Source organism: Manis pentadactyla, chromosome 5 (assembly GCF_030020395.1).
Source record: "Manis pentadactyla isolate mManPen7 chromosome 5, mManPen7.hap1, whole genome shotgun sequence".
In the NCBI taxonomy this organism is placed as follows: domain Eukaryota; kingdom Metazoa; phylum Chordata; class Mammalia; order Pholidota; family Manidae; genus Manis; species Manis pentadactyla.
Genome location: NC_080023.1, coordinates 154,950,836 through 154,974,051, shown reverse-complemented (window position 1 = coordinate 154,974,051; position 23,216 = coordinate 154,950,836). Strand labels below are relative to the sequence as shown.

General features: G+C 47.2%; 1 protein-coding gene across 2 annotated transcripts in view; it reads right to left on the bottom strand.

Moving 5' to 3' along the window:
* Positions 1 to 3,751: 3,751 nt before the first annotated feature.
* Positions 3,752 to 23,216, bottom strand: part of ZNF341 (zinc finger protein 341) — a 42,612-nt gene continuing 23,147 nt past the window's right edge. For both annotated transcript variants that reach the window (XM_036902534.2, XM_036902535.2), the window contains 8 exons: positions 19,879 to 20,072; positions 18,342 to 18,532; positions 16,992 to 17,200; positions 11,421 to 11,517; positions 9,772 to 9,904; positions 6,928 to 7,039; positions 6,598 to 6,668; positions 3,752 to 5,009 (listed from right to left, as the gene is read on the bottom strand). In XM_036902534.2, the coding sequence (XP_036758429.2) occupies positions 4,483 to 5,009; positions 6,598 to 6,668; positions 6,928 to 7,039; positions 9,772 to 9,904; positions 11,421 to 11,517; positions 16,992 to 17,200; positions 18,342 to 18,532; positions 19,879 to 20,072 (1,534 nt within the window). In that variant the 3' untranslated portion in view covers positions 3,752 to 4,482. The remainder of the gene's footprint in view (positions 5,010 to 6,597; positions 6,669 to 6,927; positions 7,040 to 9,771; positions 9,905 to 11,420; positions 11,518 to 16,991; positions 17,201 to 18,341; positions 18,533 to 19,878; positions 20,073 to 23,216) is intronic.

The window sequence follows — 23,216 nt, the reverse complement described above, 5'->3', positions numbered from 1 at the left end:
AGGGGCTGGGTAGAGTGAATCTTATTCTCTCAAAGTGCTGCTGCTGTTCATTCATTCAACAAATATTGATCAAACAATTACTAGGCAGTTCAAGGCACTGCAGATATGTCAGTGAACAAAACAAAAGTCCCTGTCTTTGTGGACCTTTTGTTTCTAATGAGTGAAACAGATAATAAAAAAATGATTAATATAAAAAAAGTGAAGCAGGGTAAGGGGACTAGAGTGCGATGGGGGTGGAGTGGTGGTTATTTTAGACAGATTTGGCCAGAGAAGGTCTCTCTGAGGAAACTACTTTTAAACAAAGGTGAATAGAGGGAGGGACACAGCCATATGAAAATCTGGGGAAAGAGCATTCTAGACAGAAGGAATGGCAAATGCAAAGGCCCTGAAGCAAGAACTGGTTTACATGATGGAAGATTAGCAAGAGGGGAGTTGTGGCTGGAGTGGAGTGAGGGAAGAAGAGCGGTAAGAGACAAGGGCCGCATCCTGGGGAACCCTGCAATCTACAGGGAAAACTTTAGATTTCATTCTGGGAGAGATAGGAAGCCACCAAACCAGAAGGTTTTAAACAGAAAAGTAACATTATCTAATTCAGGGTCTAGAAAGATCCTTGGGGCCACTGTCAAGAGAAGGCTGATACAGTCATCCATGCAAGTGGTTGGCAGTCTGGACGGGGTAGTGGTAGCCAAGGAGATGTATGATGGTTCGAGCCTTAGAGAAGTAGATTCAAATAAAACCCCAGCCCATCAGAGCTGTGAGATCCTAAGACAAAGCAGGAACTTTGGAGTCGGTCCTGGGTGAGAAGCCCAGCTCCACACATTCTGGCTGTGAGTCCTTGGGTAGGTTGCTACACCTCTCTGAGCCTTGGTTTCCCACTTGTAAACTGGGCATGACAAGAGAGCCTGCTCCCACAGGGTGACATGTAAATAAAGCACAGAGCACAGGACTTGGCACTTAGTAGACAGTCCATAAGTTAGCCATGACTCAACTCTCTACCTTTATTGATAGAGAAACTGAGGTCAGTTAGCTTAGAGGCAGAGAGAGGACTGGAAGTGGGAGGGAGAAAAGGAAGCAGGAGTTACAGGGTTCCTCAAATCATATACCATTGAGTCCGGACAGTAAGATGGATGAACAAAGTGGGCTGGGAACATGAAAAATCATGTGACTCTCACTGGCCATCTTGTTTTCCCATCTTTGAGAGACATGGGAAATTAGAATTATTTCTCTACTCTAAGATAAATCAATACAAGTACAGTAAATAGCAACTGACATTCAGCTACAATGCCAGGGAGACAGTAGGGAAGAAAGGGGCCTATGGGCATTAGGAAGCAAGTGCCCACTGAAAGGGGCTCCCTAGCTCAGCCCCACCTGACTGCTGCCCTCCTGTGACGAATACCCTAATTTTCAATAGAAGTCAAAAATCCAGATTTTTATTTGAAATCTCCCAATTTTCTATTATTTCCTAATTGCTTCTAGAGTCTAAGAACACAGTGAGTCTTTATATACTGACGTTGGTACTATTTCACCTTTTCCAATCCGTTTACCATTTCTTTCTTTTTCAAGCCTTATTGCTTTGGTTGGGCCTCCAAGATAATGTTAAAGTCATGATAGCAGCATCCTTGGCTGTTTCTGACACAGAGGGAATGCATCTCACTTTTTACCATTGCAGTTAGGTTTTTAATTTCACTGTTTTAAAAATGTTGGCTCATTTTTCAAAAGTTGTGAGCTAAACAAATTTAATCAGTAGGCTGGATTCAACATGAACTGCCAATTTGTGATCTCTGCTTTACCATGATTCTCTCTCTGAATTTTGACAACCACATCATGGAGTATTATTCTCCCCATTTGACACATGAAGACATTGAGGTTCAGAGAGGTAAAGTGGCTTGGCACAGTCACACAGCTGGGAAGGGGCAGAGCCAGGATTCAAACCTAGTTCTGCCTGATGCCAAAATCCGTGGGACCCTGGATACTCAGAACAGCCCTTCTTTACACTACACTCCGTCTAGCTCTTTGAGGGGCTCTGTGGTCCTGGAGTAGCTCTACTGTCAATTCTGAATGGCCCATGACCAAAGGTCTTGCCCTCTCTGGGCCTCAGTTTCCCCAGCTGCCAACCTAGGAACAATATTGTCCCAGCCTCCTCCCCTGCAGTCCAACTCTGAATCTATTAAATATTATACTTGATCCTGATAAGGCCTTTGTTCTGTGCCCTGGATCTGCCACTTACAGCTGCATAACTGGGCTGCTTAACTTTACTGTGCCTGTTGCCCCATCTCAGATGTAAAATGGGATTAAAAGCAGCACCTACCTCAAAGTGTTTAGTAGCATATGCCAGATATGGCATAAATGCTGGTAAATGTTAGTCCTCATGATTATTGGTAAATGTGCATGCATATGACAGGAAGAGGCAGAAATCTAACTTAAATAGTTGTATTAATATGGACATGTGGTTTTTATCATTTCCATTAATGGCACAATTTTTTTAAATGTTTAATGCCTCTTGTGGGTCCTCCATTATGTAGAGAATAAGGTCCATATTCCTTAACCCAACATCCAAGGACCTCTCTGGTTTGACATCAACCCCTATTTCCATAGAGCAAAGTAGCCAACAGCACATGAGGCAGGCCACCCCAGCCTGAACCCCAGCTCTGTGATTTACTAGCTGTGTGAGCTTAGGCAAGGAACTTTGTCTCTCTGTGCTCCCATTTCCTCATCTATAAAATAGGAATTCCTCCCGATGGGCTGAGGTGATAGCACATAAAAGGCTTAGCACAGGGCCCATCATGTGGAAGCCTGAAGCATATGAGTGATTTATCATGATCTACCCATCCCCATCTCTGGTCACTGTGTACCATTCACTGGCCCTGAAACACTGTCCTTGTACTGTCACACCTGAGTCTTTGCTGGTGCCTTGCTCTCCCTGGTATATCATTACCTATTTATCCATCCATCAAAGCACTATGTGTCATGGCCCAGCTAAAATGTCACCTCTTCCAAATAGATTTCCTATCCCCACCCAGTCCCTCTGGCCTTTGGGAGGGCTGGGTTCACTCACAGACCTCATCCCCCAAGCTGGACACTGTTGCCTCATTTGTCCCTCACATGTCATCATACCTTCCCAAGGTTGTGGGAAAGTCAGGCTTGCTCTGTGCTCCAGCCCTGGGCCCCAGCACCGACATCAGAGGGACATACCAGCCTTCAAAGAAACTCCAGTGTCCAACTCAGTCATCAAGCTCTGCCACGTCCTGCCCTGTCCCTTCTTGGGCCCCAGTTTCCTCTCCTGCAACTGATACAGTGCAACCCAGCAGGGTGGTTGTGAAGAGAAATGAGGAAACACTGGTTAAGGCCTCTTTTCTCCTTCCTGATGAGCCTGGTTGGCTTTCCCTCTAGATTTTTTGGGGAGCTTGTGGAGGACACGTTAGGGGTCAGGGTATCTATAGGCCTCCAGAGGCCTGCTTAAGACAGATCTCTGGCTCTGGTCAGAGTTTCTGATTCCCAAGGGTTTGGGGTGAGGTCCAGGATCCTGCATGTCCAAAAGCAAGTATAAACTCCTTCCCTGGGTGTTTCCATGGGCCATGTTCTGAAATAACCATTCTGAGAGCACCAAACCTCTCCATGGCTAATGGGACAGCACAGCTGTGTGCCAGGTGCCACGGGACGCCTAAGTCCCCAAAACTTTGGAGGGGGGTGTGCTGCCACCTAGGGGCAAAGAAGGAAACTCAAGTTTTAGGCCCGAGCCACTGGACACACATTTGATAAAAACATTTATTGAGCACTTTCTAAGTGCAGAGCACTATGCCCAGTCCTTTGCACATTTCATCATAGTGGATCCCCATGACAGCCCTATGAGGTGGAACTGTCATATAAGTCCCATTGTACAGATGAGAAACACAGGGCTCAGAGAGCTGAAGTGACTTACCCAAGGTCCCACAGCAAGTGAGTGGCAGTGCTTGGACTTCAAGCCAGATCTGGCTGACAGCTGCACTCTAACCACAGTTGAGTGCCTCCTAAACACCTCCATCACGGAGTTATTGGGGACGCTGCGAGGAGCTGTATGTGAAAAGGTCCAGTAGAGAAGGAAGGGCTCTGACCATGTCAGGCCTCCCAGAAAGCAGCTTGACTAGAGGCCACTCCAGGGCAGCCAATAGAAGAGGTGGGCAGACCACCCTGTCCTCTCTTAGCCCAATCACCAGCCCGGACTAGCCAGACTCTGGGCTGCTCAGGCTCAGCCGTCTCTCTTGCCATTACCTCCACCTGGAAGCCATAGGCAGCCTTGCCTCAAATTCCAGAATGCTCCAGGGCTTTCCAGCAGGATAGGGGACACAGCAGGGTAGCCAAGGGCAGGGGTTTATAAATGACATTATAAAAGGAGTTCAGCCAATGGCTCACTTCCATTGGGAAGGATCTCCAGTCCGGCCCCAGAGGCCCCAGACCCAAAGGCGAGCATCAGGCCAGGCTGTGGGAGAAAACACCAAAAGTCCCTCACTCCGAGGCCTGGATGTAGACAGGCACAGCAAGCATGGCACACGGGCCCTCAGCCCCCGCCTGCAGCTCTGCCAGTGCCAGGTTGGAGCCCAGCCCCTCGGCATGCGCAGGCACCACCAGCTCAGGCTCCCCACCCACAGTGCCCCCCACTACGATCGACAGCACAGCATCTGGCTCTGAGAAGGGCGGCTTGCCTGGGGTGGCCCCGGGCCCCGGCCCAGGCCCTGTGTCCTTCAGCTCCTCCAGCCCCAGCGGGTCAGGCAAGGCAGTCCCCACCTTGTGCCCACCACTGCTGCTGCGTGGGGCTGCCCTCTTCCGGGGAGGCCGCCGGGCTTGCAGGTCCTTATCCTTTTGGGGGCTGAGGCGGCAGTGATGATCCTTGAGGTACTTATGCCGGGAAAAGCCCTTGGCACAGCCTGCACAGCGGAATTTGTAGTTGCCCGTATGGGCGCGCTGATGCTCGGCAAGGTGTGCGCGGCGGCTGAAGGACTTGCTGCACAGGCCACACTTGTGGAGCTTCATACCTGGGAAGCAAGAGGAGGTGGTGAGAGATACCCAGACCCTTCCCCCTGCAACAGTGCCTCTGCACATTGGAATAAAACTCAGTCTCTGGCTTGCCCTGCGAGCATCTGTGGGATGTGGGCTCTGCTCCCTCCAGTCTCATGTCCCACCTTCTCCTAGCCACCTGCTCTGTGCCAGCCATACTCGCTCTCCTCAAGGGCACCAAGCTGACTCCTGCCTCTGGGCCTTTGCACTTGCTGTTGCCCTCTGTCTGGAATAGCCTGCTCATCCCCCTAACTTTGCTAACTTTACCAGGTTATCATCATCTCTCCTCTCGGGCTGACTGACACACACTGGCCCCATCAGCTGATTCCCTAAAAGGCAGCTAAAGATGTCTTCATAAAATACACAAAGGATCATGACATTTCCTGATCTAAACCTTCCAGTGATTCCCTAAATTTACCACAAGGCACCAAGCAGTCTTCTGCTTCACCTCTCAAACCCATCCCCTCCATACTCCTACTTGTTCTCTGAGCTCCAGGCCTCCCACCCACCTTTCCTTGTCTCAAACACCCCCAGTCTCTTTCCTGCCTCAAGGCTTTGCTCTTTGCTGCTCCTTCACCCTGGAAGCCATTTCCTGGCTCTTCTCATCCCTCAGGACTCAGCTCTCAAGTCACCTCCTCCAGAAGGCCATCTGTGATAGCCACCCCACTTCTTTCTCTGTTCCATCACTGTGTTTATTTCCATCTTTGCACTCAGCATACTTCACTTTAGCATACTTACTTGCTTACTATTCATTTTTTTTATCTCTGCCACTAAATGCTAAGCTTCCCCAGGAGGGCAAGATGGGGTTTTGCCTGATTCCCCCAGTGCCTGACACGTAGTAGGTTCTCCATAGATACTCACTAAATGAATCGCTAGTGCCTCCATGTCCACCATGAAGTCAACTCCAGTCCACACTCAGTCTGGCCTATGGCCTCACCAGGCATCCTGGGATGAAGGCCCAGAGGGAGCAGTGACTTGCCTGAGACCCCCTAGCAGGACAGCACTAGTGCCACGAATAAGACCCAGGTCCTCTGTCTCCAAGTCCTCAATCTACTCTCCCAGTTTTCAAACTTTCTTTAGCTACTAAATCTTTCTGTAAACCATGGGAGGTGGAAAACCAGCCCAGCTGCTCTGGGAAAGCCGTTCTCCCTAGGGCAGCTCCAGGGAGCCCCTGAGAACTGAGGGGTGCTGTAGAGGGCCCTGCTCCACAGCCCAGCTGCCTTGCTCTGTTGAGGGGACCAAGGAAACTGCCTGGTCATATCTTGGACCCAGTCAGAATCTGATCCCCCCCCCCACCGGATCCACACCTCTACCACCCTGGGCACCTCTCTGCTTTACAGTCATCTCCTCAGGTCGGCTTCCCCCTCAGCCTGGGGGACTGTGCGTGACTCGCCTCTGTATAGCCTGAGGACCCTAACACAGGCCAGGCTCAGGGTTCACGTGAGCAAAAGTCTATAGGCTGGAATGTCCTTGGGGATAATAAGCTTCACGGAATGTGTCTGCTCTTTCTGGAGGGCCTACCCCGGGGAGTTTTAGCTGAATTAGAGCCTTAAAGGAGCCACTTACCAGAATGGGAGAGGATATGAGCCTTCAGCTTGTCCGGCCGGTTGAACTCCTTGCTGCAGCCTGTGTGTGCCCTAGGACCCAAACCCCCTGGTCAGGTGAAGCTCACCAAGCTCAGGACCCGCTTGCCGGCCCCACTGCCAGCCCTGAGCATGAGGGACTCTCCCGTCCATCCTAAGGCCCGGGCAAGGAAGCAGGGTGGGCAGTAGAGTAGGCCAGAAGGGCCCAGGACAGGATAAAAGGACAGAGGGCCTCCGGCCCTCAGATCTGACATTTTTCTATCCCATTGCTGGGTAAATCTGCCCCCTCCCACTCCTGCCAGACTCTACTCACGAGAAGGGGCATTTGTATTTCTTGAATGGCTCATGGATCAACATGTGTCTCTTCAGTTTGTCCTTGCGGTTGAATGCTGACTCGCACACTGAGCATTTGTAGGGCTTCTCACCTGCAGAAGGAGACACAGGTGGGGGACCAAGGGTCCTATAAGAGGGAGTCTGAATATGGGGCTCAGGGGTTCCCACTAGTGGGCAGCAGCTCCTCTAAGGAGGTGGCCTGGGAGAAAACAGCCGCTTCCATTCCTCACAACTTCGTTTTACCAAGAAGAGGGGGCTGTTTCAGACAGGACAGTCAGGAAAGGCCTCTCTTATAAGGCAACACATGAGGAGAGACCTGGGGCAGTAGGGGAGCGCGCCATGAAGGAATCTGGGAGTGAGGGTCCCAGGCCGAGGGAAAGGTGGGAGTGCTTGGTGTGCCTGAGGAGCAGTGTGGGCAGAAGTGGAGTCGGGGAGGGAGAATGAGGCAGAAGATGAGGTCAGTGAGGTCAGCTGGCCCAACAGGGAGGGCCTGGGAGGGCAAGGCTTTTACTCAGAGCCAGATGAGAAGCCACCAAGGGGCTGAGCAGAGGATGGACAGGATCTGACTTAAGAAATGTACAGGCTCCCTCTGGCTGTGTGTAGGAACAGACTGAAGAGGGTGAGAATAGAGGCAGGAAGGAGACCAGAACAAGAAACAGGAAGTAGCCACATACAGGCAATGCTCAGAAAGCAGAACTGCCAATGGACTGGCTGTGGGGTGTGAGAGGAGGTGAGTCAAGGATGAGTCTAGGTGTGGGCTGAGTGACAGGTGGATGGTCATGGCATCCACTGAAATGGGGTCCACCACAGGAGAGAGGGGAATTTTATACCTTGTCCGATGGAAGCCTTGCAACAAACCATGAGGTTAGTATTAGATGAGACCACGAAGTTCATGGTCTACACCTAGTATTTGGGGAAACTAAGACTCCAGTCAAGCGATGTGGTCCAGAGCCCACTTGAGTTGCCCCACATCATCTGCGGCAGAACCCACAGGTGAGGGGTGGGGGTAAGAGCCACTCTCACCTGACAGGGGTCAGGGGACACAACCTGCCCTTTGGAAAAGGGCTGTTACTGGGCTGTTTTGACTTCCTGCCATTATTTTCTCTGCTGCTGGAATGGACAAAGTACTTTTGAAAATTGCCAACCCAGTGATTAAAGAAATCCCAGTTCTAACAATGTAATGCTCACAGCCACCAAAAAGATTAAGATCTATCTGTGTTTCCTGATTTGGAAAGATCTCCTGGCCATATTGCAAGCAGGGAAAGAAAACTGTAGAACAGCTTAATACAGTCCCATTTTTGTTAGGAAAAAACATAATCCCCATTCTCCAAAAAAAACCCTAGCCATATGTGTTTGTATATACACAGATTATGCAGCGAGAAAGAGGGGGAAGGTATACACCAAACTGTCAGCAGCAATTAGGATCTGAAGGGGGAATTTAACATTGTACTTTCTGTACTTCTACACTGCTTCCATTTTTACAATAAATATGTATTACTTTTGGATAATGAGAATGATTTTTAAAACTATAAAGAAGTAATTGAGTAATGTCTGTCAAAATTACCACTGCATATACTTTTGTCTTCTTTTATTGTGGTAAAATATACATAACCTAAAATTTACCATTTTAACATCTATAAGTGTACAGTTCTGTGGTATCAAGTACATCACCATTATCCATCTCCAGAATGTCTTCATCTCTGCCAGCTGAAACTCAGTACTGCATATATATTTTAACCAAGCATTTCCACTGCTAGAAATATACACTACAGATATGCTCCCAAAAGCTTGCTAATAGACCCACACAGCACTGTGTGCCTAAACTAACAACTGAAAAATAATTTAAGTGTCTATCCAGAGGGAACTGGTTAAATAAAAGATGATAAATGCACAGGAAACATCTCCAAGGTATACTGATTTAAAAATAAAAGGTGTATATTAGAGTTATAGTATGTGCTCATTTGTGTAAAAGTAAGCAAGTGTCTTCTAAGGATGTAACGTACAACTAGAATGACCCCGACTAGACCACTAACAATGGTTACCTTTGGGGAGGGGAATTAAGAGTAGTTTCCAAAATGCAAATTGCGAGTCACAACCTGTTGGTGGTTATTTTACCAACTTAAACTGAGCAGAATAGAATAGAAAATACTGTTCTGTGAAACTTTTGTTTCAATATATTCTGTATGTTTATATGTGATTCCTGGGTTGTGACATAAAATTTTTTTTTTAACCATAGGTCATATTAAAAAAAAGTTGAGTAACATTTGGATTGTCCACCTGAGATGAGAGGGGGGTTTGTCTTCACTATATATGCTTTTGTACGGTCAAGCATTGTCTCCTCAGGTCTTCTCAATCTTTAGATCCTTTTCAATGAAAACAAAATACAACAAAGCCAGAATTTTTTAGCTAATAAAAAAACATTTTAAAGATTAAAAGAAAATAAAATGTCAGTGTGTCTCAACTGGGAGACCAAGGAGAGGGGGTTTTGTCCAGGTTTAGGTAGGAATTTTGCAGAGACGATGGCTCCCCCACCCCCAGGGTCTCCAAATGGTCTGAGGGGGCTGATTCTTAGGGGGCAGAGCCCAGAGTACCCCACCAGCCTCAGCCCCTCCAGAGGCTCATCTCTACTCTACTGTTACTGGGAACCCACTGTTCACTTAAGAGGGCAGGTGTGTAGGGGCCAGGACGGAGATGTGGCAGCGAAGGTGAAGAGGGAGATAGGGATGGAGGGGACGGAGAGGAAGGCTAGAGGGGAATGGGAGGGGGAAGAGAGAGGGGCTGGGGAGGGGGCTGGGCAGGAGCTGGTGGGGAGCAGGGTACCCACCTGAATGGATGTGAGCGTGCAGTTTGAGGTAATGTTCCCGCCGGAAGAACTTCTTGCACACCTGGCACTTGAACCTCCCCCCACTGCCGTGGGTGGGCAGGTGACGCCGCAGGTAGCGTTCACAAGGAAACACCTGGTAGAAGAAAGGAGTTGGCTTCAGGTCTGACTCTTCTGAGCTCAAGGGGCCCCACATTTCTAGCCTTTACGAAAACATCTGCCCACCAAGGGTCCAGGCACAGTGTCAAGCTCCGCTCTTGGGCCCTCATAGCTCTCACTACTCGCCCATAAGCCCAGTTAAAATGTTGAGCTGCCACCCAGGCTGTTTTCTCTACACTGAGGGCCTTTCTCTCTTGGCTTAACAAACTTCTATTTATCCTTCAAAACCCAACTCAGGTGTCACTACTTCTGTGAAGCCCTCCCTGACTCCCCAGTGCCGCAGGCAGCGCAAATTCCAGCTTTGAATATCCACCCACATTTTAAAAGTCAGCATTTAACCCACAGAATTACAGCCCTTTCCTGATGTGGGCTCTCCAAGGGGGCAGAGAGGGGCTTTCATTCACTGGCACAGGGCCTGAGTCCAATGACTGACATGCAAAGGAACAAGTGGACAAATGAACAAATAACTGAAGAAATGAATGGAAAGGTAATAAAATGCCAGAAAACACAGAAGCCACAATCTCCTTTCCCAAGCATAGGAAGGGCATTCATTCATTCACTTGACACAGAGAAGTGGTAAAGGCACAGACCAACTACTGACTGGTCCCACTACTTCCTAGCTAGTTGACTTTTCTGGGCCTTGGTTTTCCCAGCTGAAAAATGGGGATAGTAATAGTACACTTACCTCCCAGGGCTAAATGGGTCAATTCAGATAGAATGCTCAGAACAGCCCCTGGCATGTGGTCACCACTCATTTCATGATGCCTTTTATTTGGACCACAAATGCCAAAGCCCAAAATTAGGCTATATAATTAGAAACATCTACAATGAGGCCAAAGTGAAATCAGGGCTGTCCTGGAAAATCTGCCACATAAGATCATAAGAAAATGAGTAGAACAAAGAAACCAGTTAAACACACCAGGGGGATGCAATCATCAAAATCCAGACTTCGGGAAATTTCATAGGACTGATAGCCCAGTTTCTCCAAATTAATTAAAGGAGAAAAAAAAAAAGGAGCACTGGTGGGGAGAACCTTCAGATTAATAGAAACTTTAGCTCTATCCACCAACTGCAATCAATGGAACTGATTCAAACAAACTTTACAAAAATCATGATTTTTTTGAGACACCGCCTACATATTTGATATTAAGGGACAGCCTTTAGTGAGAATGTCCAGATTCACTGAAAAGAAGAACGAATAATAACAAAGATAATAACACATCAGGAAGCTGGAGGCCGCTGTTCAGAGACTGGGCCTGGGCCTGGGAGAGGCCTCACCTTTCGACAGTCTGGCCTGGGCTGGCCCAGCAGCAGCCCCAGGTGGCCACATGTGGTGTCTGTTGGGTTAGATGGGCCAGACAGAGCTCCTACCATTTGTTGTCTGTGTTGACAAGCCATGCACTGAGGTAGGGAGCAGGGGGTGAGGGATTTGCTCCACCACCCTTATCCCCATACTGTCACCCAGGGGGAAAAGGGCAGTGGTAGGTACCCACCTTTTGGCAGTGCGGGCAGGGGAAGTTGTGAGTGGCAGTCTGCAGATGGTGCTCCAGCGCCTCGGGGGTGGAGTATTTGTTGACACACTTGACACACCTAAGTGAGAAGTGTAGGAGAGGTGACAGCAGTGGGGGGGTGGGGGTGGCTGGTCCAGAAGGTACTCCAGAAGAGAGCCAGCCGCTCCCCTCCCCCAACACTAGGAGGCAAAATCCTATATTTAATTCATTCTCCAGTCCATCCACCCTTCTCTCTTGCCACTGGCTCTGTACTAGTCAGCTGCCATGAGCTCTTGCTCTAACACATCCAGTGGCCTCCTCACTGGCCTCTCCACCCAGTCCTGCCACCTGAAGTCCGTTCTCCCCAGGGGAGGCAGAGGGAGCCTGTAAAAATCAGATTGTGTCACACCTTTGCTTCAAAGTCCCCACTTTGGCCTCTAAGGCCCTAATGGCCTGACTAACTGCCACCTCCCAGACTTCATCTTCCACCACTGCCGACCTCACTCACTCTGCTCCAGCCACCCTGCCTCTTTAATGAACCTAGAACATACCAGGCTTGTTTCCACCTCAGTACCTTTGCACTTGCTGTTCCTGCTACCTGGAGCACTCTTTCCCAAGTCTTCGATTGGGCAGCATCTTATTATCCCTCACATCTCAGCTCAAATGTCAACTCCTCAGAGAGGCCCTCCTGGACTACCCTGTCAAGCTATCCCCAACATCCATCCCAGCCACTCCCTATAATGTCACCCACTTTTCTTGTCTTCTTAGCACTTATTATCTAGAATCATTTTATTTGCTTACTTGATTATTATCTGTCTTCTCTACCAGCAATTGCAGTCTAGAGGCAGGGACCATATCTGTCCTGTTTACAACCTGCTCTGAGCACCAGTGACAATCTGTTACAGGAAAGAGTCACAGATAAGGTTGCAGGCCTGGCATCGTCCCATTGCTGACCTTCAGTTTCCTCATCCATAAAATGAGGTGGGAATCCTAAACAGACCTGCCCCTCATTCATTCTTAAGACTGTTACAAGAGTTAAAGGACAGAACTGTGCCAAACAGCTCCTAAACTGCAAACCTTATTAGCAGTCTTTCCTTAATATCACTAACAAGCTATTATTGGCTAACAAGCCCTCAAAACAGCAGTTTCAAGTCACAAGCAACTCTGAAGAAAAGACCCCATTGTCTCCCCACCACAAAAACATCTGTCAGAAAATGGACCTGTTTATGATGAGATACAGTGAGGAATACTACAGGTGGATCGGCAATTCATGCCCAAAACAGAAACATGGGTTCTGCCATCTGTACACCAGGCCCACCGTGGGAAACCCGCAGGCTGTACCGTGGTGGGCCCAAGGGACGCCCCTCAGACCGCACTCTGAACACCACAGGCTAAATGCCTCTAAACAGCAAAAAGGCAAGAGGACGTTGGGTGAGAGCAGAGCTACCAGGACAGCAGAGACCTCGCAAGCTGGTGGGGTCAGAGAGGACAGAATCTGCGCAGCCTTCAGCTGCAAGGACACTTAGATTTCTGTGGAAGGTAGTTTAGTGATAACCATTAAAACTGAAACTCCCTGCCAAAAACTCTACCCTAAGTCACCCAAAGTAACATTCCCAGCATCAGAGCAAACCAACGTCAATGCCTCCTGATATGATGCACAGAGAAGGATATCACGTCACTCTATAATGTTTCTACCAGGTGTGCCAATCCTGGATCTAACCTGAGGTCAAATCAGACAAACCCAACCAAAGACATTCTATACAATAACTGGCCTATGCTCTTCTAAAATATCGAGGTCATGAAAGACAAGCTCAGAATGAAGAACTGTTCCACCTTAAAGGAGACTAAAGATACATAACAACTGAATGCAACATGTGATCCTGAGTTGGATTCAGGAAGAACATTTTTTTTCTTTGTCTACAAAGGATATTATTGGAACAATTGCAAATTTTTAAGTAAGGTCCATAGACTAGGTAACAGAATCATACTGATTTAAATTAAATTAGGTCAAAATAAGTTTCAAAAGAATACTTCCTGAACCTGACTACCCATGGGATGGGGAGGTAGGTCAGAGTGGACAGGGAATTCCTTTCCACTCTATGCCCTTTTACAGTTTTAAAATATTGCATTATATGCAGAGAAAAATTATTTTTTGAAGTAGGTAATTAATCTTAAAAAACCCCTTTGATCTTTGAGCCGCAAAAGCACTTCCAGGGACTTATTTACAAACGAGCAAAGATTTATGTCCAAAGTTGTTTCCTCTGGCATTGTTCATTATAATGATAAACTGAAAATAACCCAACTATCCCTCCATAAAGGATGGGTTACATAAATTCAGCCCATACAATGGAATACTAAGTAGCCATTTACAAGGATGAAGCAGGTCTGTTTATGCTGAAATGCAAAGATGTCCATGTTACAGTTTTAAGCGATAACACCAAGTGTATAGAATGATCCTATTAAGGCTCAGCCCTTTTCTTGGAAGTTGTGCAACAGGAATTTTCACCAAATTTGGTAATCGTGTTTAGGATGATCTGTCTCAAATATAGCCTGTGAGGTTTATATCTATATGCATGCTTATTCCAGATACCCACCAAAGGGCCTGGACCAAGAGGTTAACTGGGGCTATCTTTGGGCAGCAGCATTTTCTGTTTTGGTGTTGTGTGGCTTTTTCAAAAATCCTTTTCTCTGCACACAGATGACTTCAGTAATTAGAAAAAAACCCAATAAATATTATTTTTTAAAGGAAAAAAATAAATATTTACAATATACATAGTGGCATGCATGAAATTCACTTCAGGGGTTTGGTGAGGCACCCCAGGCAGGCCAAGGCGATAGGGCCCAAAGGGAGCAAAGCAGCCAGACCAATGGGGCCTGGACCCTGAAAACGGGATGAAACCACCACACCTGCTCAAACATCATCACAAGAGAAATAAGCTCTCACTTCATTTAAGTCACTGTTATTTTGGGTCTCTATGGCACACAGCCAAACCTATACCTAAATAATACAAATAATAATAATTGCAGCAATAACATCTATTGAGTACCTACTATGTGCCAGGTATCACATCTAAGTGTCTTATAGTTGTCTTACTTGAGCCTTATAAATAATCCAATAGAGGAGGCACTATTATTATCCCCATTCCACAGAGAAGAACACTCAGGTTCAGAGTGGCCAAACACCTTGCCAAGGCCATCCATCGGGTTTCTGGTCGAGCTGGGATCTGAGCACATCAGGTAGCTCCACAGTCCTTATCATTTATCCATTACCATTCCACCTTCAGGCCAACCAGATGGTGGCCTGCCTTCTCCAACCTTACTTTTGGTCCACCAGCTCCAGTGGTTATGAAGGGCCCCTGGCAACTCTAACCCTGAGAAGAGAACCTGACAGAAGTGGTTGACTGCAGGCACAGGGCCTCTGGCACTGGGCTCAACCCTCAGCCTGCAAGCTCCAGATCAGAGCTATGAGGCTTCCAAAGGCCCAGACAAGAGTTTGAATCTCAGCTCTGTGCTGACCCTGCCACTCTGGAGGGCAGGTCACTTATCCTCTCTGAGCCTCAGTGTCCTCATCTTCTAGACAGGAGAACACTACTGCTAGGGATCGAACTGTGTACCTCCAAATTTCATGTTGAAGCCTGACCCTCAATGTGATGGCACTTGGAGATGGGGCCTTCGGGAGGCGAGGAGACTTAGATGAGATCATGAGGAATCCACCACAGGTTGATCTCATGATTATATTAGTGCCTTTATAGGAAGAGACCATATATTTGTGGCATTTTATGAACAGCCTGAGCTAATACAACCACCTACCTCCCAGGATGACAGGGATCAATGTGCCTAAGTCAGAGCTGGCATCCTTTTACTTGGCATCTCACTCGAGAGAGCCATACGACCACAGGAACTCACAGATAATCCACAGCTTAGTAGGGCAAAAGCACAAGAAAATGTCCCCTGAGTACAAATGAGAATTATTCATCACTACCCAGGAATCTCCACCTCTTGGCTGGTCAAAGCTTTGCCTGGCTTTCCTGCCTCTCTGGACCCTTTTTCCAGTCTCTCCCAGGGTAAGTCACTGCACATCCCATTTCTTAAGTCCCAGAGCCCCGGCCAGTTTCTCAGAGCTTCTGTGATTTTCTGTGATTTCTACAAGGCCCTTCACACCCTGGCTCCACTTTCTCCCCCAAGCCCCCCCTCAATATCCTCTCCCACTTCCACTCTACACAACGATCATTCTAACCACTTGCTGTTTTCTTTTCTATCTCTACACTTGCGATTCCTTCTCTGGGAATGCATTCTACCGTGCCCACTGTCTACCTGGCAAATTCTCATAATCTCTTAAAACCCAGTTCAGGTAGCACTGTTCCTGGGACTGCCCTACCTCCCACTGTAGTACTTCTGTACCTTATATAATGTATATATTAGCATTTTATCACAGTATATGGTAAGCATATTTACCTACTTGTCTTTCTAAGAAGCCCAGGCATTCTAAACTCAAGGTCTCTATTTACTTATTTCTGAACCCCAAAGCCTCACCCAGGAGTTATGGGGGGACCTCATTAACAGAAGTTATCAGCCAAATCCCCACAGGTACAAGTTTGTATGGAGAAGCACAAGCCATTCCAACATGACAATATTCAGTAATGAACTGGAAGTTGTTCTCAAACACCTCATGTCACCTCTCAGCAGCATGGATTCCCCAGGCACTGTGTGCTGGGCTGTGTGAGGCAGCTGCCCCCAGACAGCACAGGACAGAGGCAACAGCAAAATGACTGCAGGGCAAAAATATGGGATTTCACAAAGTCATGGAAGTGATATTGGTATCTGCAGGTAACATCAACGACAAAGGAGAGTGGGGAAGGGGCCAGAAGACAGTCGAGGAAGAGAAACTTGACAAGGATGATCGTAGGGTTGCTGGCTCTGAAGAGAATGTGAAGATCTAGGGAGTAAAAGTTTGTGGCAAGACTGAGGGAGCTCTCCACCATTTCTGCCAAAGAGACCTTCTTTATGACTGCACAGAAGATCAAAGCGATGTAAAGGACTGTCAGAAAAAATTACCCCAAATAAAATCCACATTTGATTCATTCCTCGGTCATTCTAAGAATTAACATATAGCTTCAACTTTAACCTAAATTTTATAGATTATAAAACAAATGAATCGTATTTTTATGATTTTTGCTTTCAAATAGGTACTTGTTCATTCTTTTTTCATTCTAAGAATCAGTGGGCCATTCTGACTGTAACCTAAATTTTGTAGATTATCAGACAAAATAATAGTCCCATAATTTCTTCGTTCAGAAAAAAAATCAAGTATTTTTTTCCACTATGAAGGAGAAAATACTGGTTTCCCTTTTTTAGGGTTTTCCTTTTTTTTTAGGATAACTATCTCCCATGCTGAGGAATGATAGGAGAGCCAGCTGCATCTTTTCCCCCACCAGCGCCAAGGCTCAGAACCCAGTCTGCCAGGCTGGACCCCAGCCGAGACCCTCAGTTTCCCCTTTGAGTGTCTCACTGGTCCCCAATGGTCAGAGCCACAAAGGGCCTCCGGGCTCCCTGCTGGGAGAGGGTGGCACGTACTTGTAGACGGCGCCATCCTTCTTGGGGCTGTGCTGGGGCAGGAGGCTGTGGGAGTACTGGTGCACCCCCAGGTCGTACAGCGACGGCAAGTCCTTGCCGCACAGGTGGCAGCGGTAGCTCAGCTCCTCCTGGTGGCTCTTGATGTGCTCCAGAAAGGCGTCGAGCTTCGGGAACGTCTGGGCGCAGCTTTTGACCACGCACTTGTACACCTTGAGGGAAGATGCAGGGCAGGTGAGGGGAGGCAGGAGCGCTGCCTCGGCTGCCACCCCACTCTGCGGCACGCACCTCAGCACTGCTGGTGGGCAGTTCTATCCCGGTTCCCCTGCTCCCCTGCTGCTGGAGCCCTGGTTTCATTCTGATTAAAGTTCTCTCTCCTCAGCCAGTCACGCCTAGGCTCTGTGTGGCCTGGGTAACTCAGTGATAGATGGCTGGGCGCCACAGCCAGGGTACCCAACTCAGCAGGTCTGGGTGGCCTGAAGAGATGCATCCTAACAAGCACCCAGGTGATGCTGAAGGTGCTGGTGGAGGGCCTCACTTTGAGAACTTCTGTTTAACAAAGCCTGCTCAGAGTCATCTCACTCTCTGGGGGATGTGACTTGTTTTAAGTATTTACTATTAGATCCAGACTCTAAAAGTTAAGTGTTAACTTGCAGAAAATTGATCCAGTGTAAATGATGATTTTTGTCAGGCAGAAAAGGTAACTCCAAAGGCCATGGTTTTTATGGCTCTGTACAACATTAACCAGATTTGTATCTAACTTAGCAACCTTATTGCAGTATTCCATTTTTTTCACTGACATAGTTATATATAGATATAAATATCAGCAAGACAGGGAAGAACAGTGGTTGTCAGGGGCTCGGGGAAGGAGGGAGTGACAGCTAATGGGTATGGGGTTTCTTTTTGGGGTGATGAAAATTCTGGAATTAGACAATGTTGACGGCTGCACAACCTTGTGAATATACTAAAAACTGCTAAAATGTATTTTGTGAACTTTGTGGTATGTGAATTATATTAAAAAAAAAATACCATAGTCCCAAATCCCTATAGGCAGGCATTTAGACATCACACCTTCTCAGGGTATTAAGAATTTTTCCTGGGTCTGATTCTTTCATTCTATGACCCTTAAGAGGTAGGCTTCCTCCCTTGGGTTAACACCATTAATGGCCCAGTAAACTGGCCACACTCAGAGGTGGTGGCGGGGAAGCCTGGCCTACCATGGGTAGTTAAGTGGCAGCTCAGAGCAACTGAGGTCCACTCCTCTCACTTTCTAGGCAGTGTTCAAGACTCTGGCACCAGCCCAGGCTCACAACTAGAGCAGCTGTGGCCCCTAGCTGTGTGCTACCCACCTACCTGCTCGTTCTTATGTTGGGTCATGTGGGACTTGAGCTGGAAGTAGGTGCTGAACTTGCTGGGGCAGAACTGGCACAGGTAGGAGCTATCGATAAGGACCACCTGCTTGGCCTCCAGCTTGTCTCCATGATCCTCACCTGCTGTGGGCAAGGTCTGGGGCTGTGGGGCACTTGACAGGGTCTGGCCTAACCCTGTAGAGAAAGTAAGGGAAGGAAGTCACTGAGAAGGACAGAGGAAGGGTCAGGACAGAGAGCCACTCCATGCAGGAAGGACTCACAGAGCACCCCCCTGCATGCACTGACAACATTCATCCCACCACATACCATGGGCTTGGTGTTGGGTACTGTACTCAAGACAGCACTCACAACCCCCAGATGCTAAAACACTGAATATCAACATCCCAACTGATATACAGCTATGCCTCAATCTCCCCTCCCTGGCCTTCCCCTCAAGCACTCTAGGCCTCTCCCTGTTGTTAAAAATCCTGAACACCACTCTTAGCTATACTGATCAGGCCTCCCCAGCTCTTTGTTCTAACTACAATAATTTCTTTAGTTGTCCTTCCCTCACCTTCCCTGAGGACAGGGTCCTCTGACCTCTTCTGCAGAGGCCCAGTGGCCAAGTGCATAGTAGGCCTCCATAAATGGTTGCTAAATAGTTGAACCCTTGGTACTAGGCACTGTAGTTGTTTCAAAAAAAAATAGAAGAAACGGTTTCTTCTCCAAGAAGTTCACAAGAACCCAGAGGGCACAGATAGAATGTTTAAACTCACAGGAGGGCTAGTTCCAATAGAAAGGTCACATAAAAATGGCCGTATGTTGCTGACACAGCAAAACACCCCCTTCATTACCTGGCATGTGGCTGGCATTGCTCACCCATGGGGCTGCACAGAAGAGGCTTAGGCCCCAGCCCTACACTATCCAATATAAACGTGGTAACTGAGAACTCAGAATGTAGCCAGTCCACGTCCAGACCTAGATTTTGAAAACTTAGTATTAATATTAAAAAAAGAATGTGAAATATCTCATTAACAATTTGTTACATGTTAAAATAATAATATATTAGGTTAAATAAAATATATGATTAAAATTAATTTCCCTTTTCCTTTACTGTTTTTATGTAGCTATGAGAAAACTTTTAATTGGATATGTTGCTCAAAGTCAGATCTTCAAACCCTATTCAGGAGAGGATAGGAAGATTCAGGAATCTTACAAAGTGTGAAGCGTTTTGGTGAGGTTTCAATTTCTAATCAACTGATAATGAGTGCCTGGAGCAATATATTGAAAATAGATTCTGAGGTGGGATCCAGGCTCAGCAAAAAAGAGATCATGAGGTCTCCCATGGGTACCATTAGAGTAATGCCACACACATTGTATATTTGTCATCCTTCCATTCACCCTATGCTCCGTTTTATAGATAATGTAGACTGAAGGCCAGAGAGGTCAGGAGGTTGCTCAAGGACACACAGCTAACAACAAAACCTGTGAAGCTGCAGGAGGGAGGTGTGGGAACAGTGGCATTCCCCACTTCCACCCACCTGCGTTTTCCTCGTCCTCCTGCCTGCTGGGGTTGAGGGCCATGACCTGTACAGTTACGGAGTTTCGAGAGATGGTGCCCCCACTGCGCCCTGGAGGCCACACCTTGTGAGTCTGCATGTGTTTCTTGACATTAGACTTCTGGGCAAAGGCACGGCCACACGCGATGCACTGGAAGGGCTTCTCCCCAGTGTGGCTGTGGGAAACAAGGCTTGTTAGTTAGCTCCCTCACGTAGGAACTGGGGTGGCCTCAGCACAGGCACTGCAGCCACTGGGAAGGCCCAGACAGAGCATCCAGAGGCTGCTGGCCACCATCCTGAACCATGAGAAAAAGAGGCCCTCTTGCAGGCAGGCAGGCAGGCAGGCAGGCAGGCAGACCAGAGGCAGACAGACCCTGGGCTCTTGGAGTCATTACTGAGCTGATGAATTGCCCAGCCCTGGAGCTTACCTCCTCTGTGGCTATCTCATACTGTGCGATAAAATATTTCCTGATTATTTAAGCCCATTTAAATAGGAATTCCTGTTATTTGAAGAAGAAAACATTAAAGGAGTCACAGCATAGCACTTCTGCAATCAATATTTTCCTTCAATCATCTCGCCTCTTTAATACATTAAACAATTTAAAAATGAAGCTTCCTGTTGTTGTTGGAAAATGAGTTGTATTGTATATGGAAAATGAGTTGTCATAAATACAGAGTAATGAAAAACTGCAATAATTTATAAAACAGTATTATGAGAGGAGAGGAGCCAAGATGGCAGCGTGAGTAGTTCAGTGGAAATCTCCTCCCCAAAACATACATATTTTTGAAAATACAACAAATACAACTATTCCTAAAAGAGAGACCAGTGGATACAGTACAACAGCCAGGTTACATCTACATCTGTGAGAATTCAGCATCACACGAAGGGGGTAAGATACAAGCTGCGGTCCGGTGGGACCCGAGCACCCCCCTACCCCAGCCCCCCGGCAGAAAGAAAGGAGTCGGAGCAGGGAGGGAGTGAATGCCCAGGACTGCTAAACAACCAGCTCTAGTAATCCACACCGGGAGTGCAGACACATGGTGCACAATGTACTGGATATTAGAGAAACAGAAAAGCAAAACCTGTGAGCAGGTCCCTGCAACTGGCTCCCCTGGGACAAAAGAAAAGCAAGTGCTTTTTGAAAGTCTTCAAGGGACAGGGACCTCACAGCTGGACGAAATCATCCCGGCACACTCAGCCCAGCAGCTGGGAATCCCAGGGAACTCTAGGCGACCTAACCACCTGGGCAGCAGTGCAGCTCTGAAGCCCCTCACGGTGATAACAGCAGCAGCTGAGCGGCCTGGGAGCAGCCACGCCCGCAGCAGCCACGCAGAATCTCCTCCCGGCGCACAGCTGCCCAGGCCAGACCCAAAGGTTGCCACCAGCACGCAGCTGCCTAGCAGGGGCACTGCTCTCACAGGAGAGCACACCCGGTGCACCTGCCACTCTCTGCAGGGCTCTGCACTACTCTGACGGAGACCCCGCCCACAGTGGCTTAGGGGATTAACCCGGAGGCTGCACCAGGAGTGCGGGTAACTGACACAGGCAGTGGAGAAGGGCAGGGTGACGAGCAAACAGGAAAGGACTTTGTTCTCCCAGCTGACACACATGCTACCTGCCTACAGCTACCTCTATTGCCATGAAAAGGCAGAAGAATTTGGTCCAGTCCAGAATTACCCAGACAACCCCCGAGAGAGGGCCTGGGGAGATAGACTTAACCAATCTCCCCGAAAAATAATTCAAAATAAAGGTCATAACCATGCTGATGGATCTGCAGAGAAATATGCAAGAGTTAAAGGATAAAGTTGGGAGTGAGAATACAGAAATAAAACAATCTCTGGAAGAACTTAAGAGCAGACTGGATGAGGTGCAAGAGGCCATTAATGGAATAGAAATCAGAGAACAGAAGCACAGAGAAGCTGAGGCAGAGAGAGATAAAAGGATCTCCAGGAATGAAACAATATTAAGAGAACTATGTGACCAATCCAAAAGGAACAATATTCGCATTATAGGGGTACCAGAAGAAGAAGAGAGAGAAAAAGGGATAGAAAGTGTCTTTGAAGAAATAATTGCTGAAAACTTCCCCAAACTGGGGGAGGAAATAGTCTCTTGGACCATGGAGGCCCACACAACTCCCAACACAAGGGACCCAAGGAGGACAACACCAAGACATATAATATTTAAAATGGCAAAGATCAAAGACAAGGACAGAGTATTAAAGGCAGCCAGAGAGAGAAAAAAGGTCACCTACAAAGGAAAACCCATTAGGCTATCATCAGACTTCTCAACAGAAACCTTACAGGCCAGAAGAGAATGGCATGATATATTTAATGCAATGAAACAGAAGGGCCTTGAACCAAGACTACTGTATCCAGCACGATTATCATTTAAATATGAAGGAGGGATTAAACAATTCCCAGACAAGCAAAAGTTGAGGGAATTTGCCTCCCACAAACCACCTCTACAGGGCATCTTACAGGGACTGCTCTAGATGGGAGCACTCCTAAGACTAAACAGATGTCACTAGAGAAAATAAAATCACAGCAAAGAGAGAAGACCAACCAAATACTAACTAAAGGCAAAAAATAAAATCAACTACTCACAAAAGCAGTCAAAGGAAACACAAAAGAACACGGAATAAAACACCTAACATATAAAGAATGGAGGAGGAGGAATAAGAAGGGAGAGAAATAAAGACTCATCAGATTGTGCTTATAATAGCTTAATAAGCAAGTTAAGTTAGATAGTAAAGAAGCTAACCTTGAACGTTTCATAACCACAAATCTAAAGCCTGCAATGGCAATAAGTACATATCTTTCAATAATCACCCTAAATGTGAATGGACTGAATGCACCAATCAAAAGACACAGAGTAACAGAATGGATAAAAAAGCAAGACCTATCTATATGCTGCTTACAAGAGACTCACCTCAAACCCAAAGACATACACAGACTAAAAGTGAAGGGATGGAAAAAGATATTTCATGCAAACAATAGGGAGAAAAAAACAGGTATAGCAGTACTGGTATCAGACAAAATAGACTTCAAAACAAAGTAACAAGAGATAAAGAAGGACATTACATAATGATAAAGGGGTCAACCCAACAAGAGAATATAACCATTATAAATATATATGCACCCAATACAGGAGCACAAACATATGTGAAACAAATACTCACAGAATTAAAGGAGGAAACAGAATGAAATGCACTCGTTCTAGGAAACATCAACACACCACTCACGCCAAAGGACAGATCCACCAGACAGAAAATAAGTAAGGACACAGAGGCACTGAACAACACACTAGAATAGATGGACTT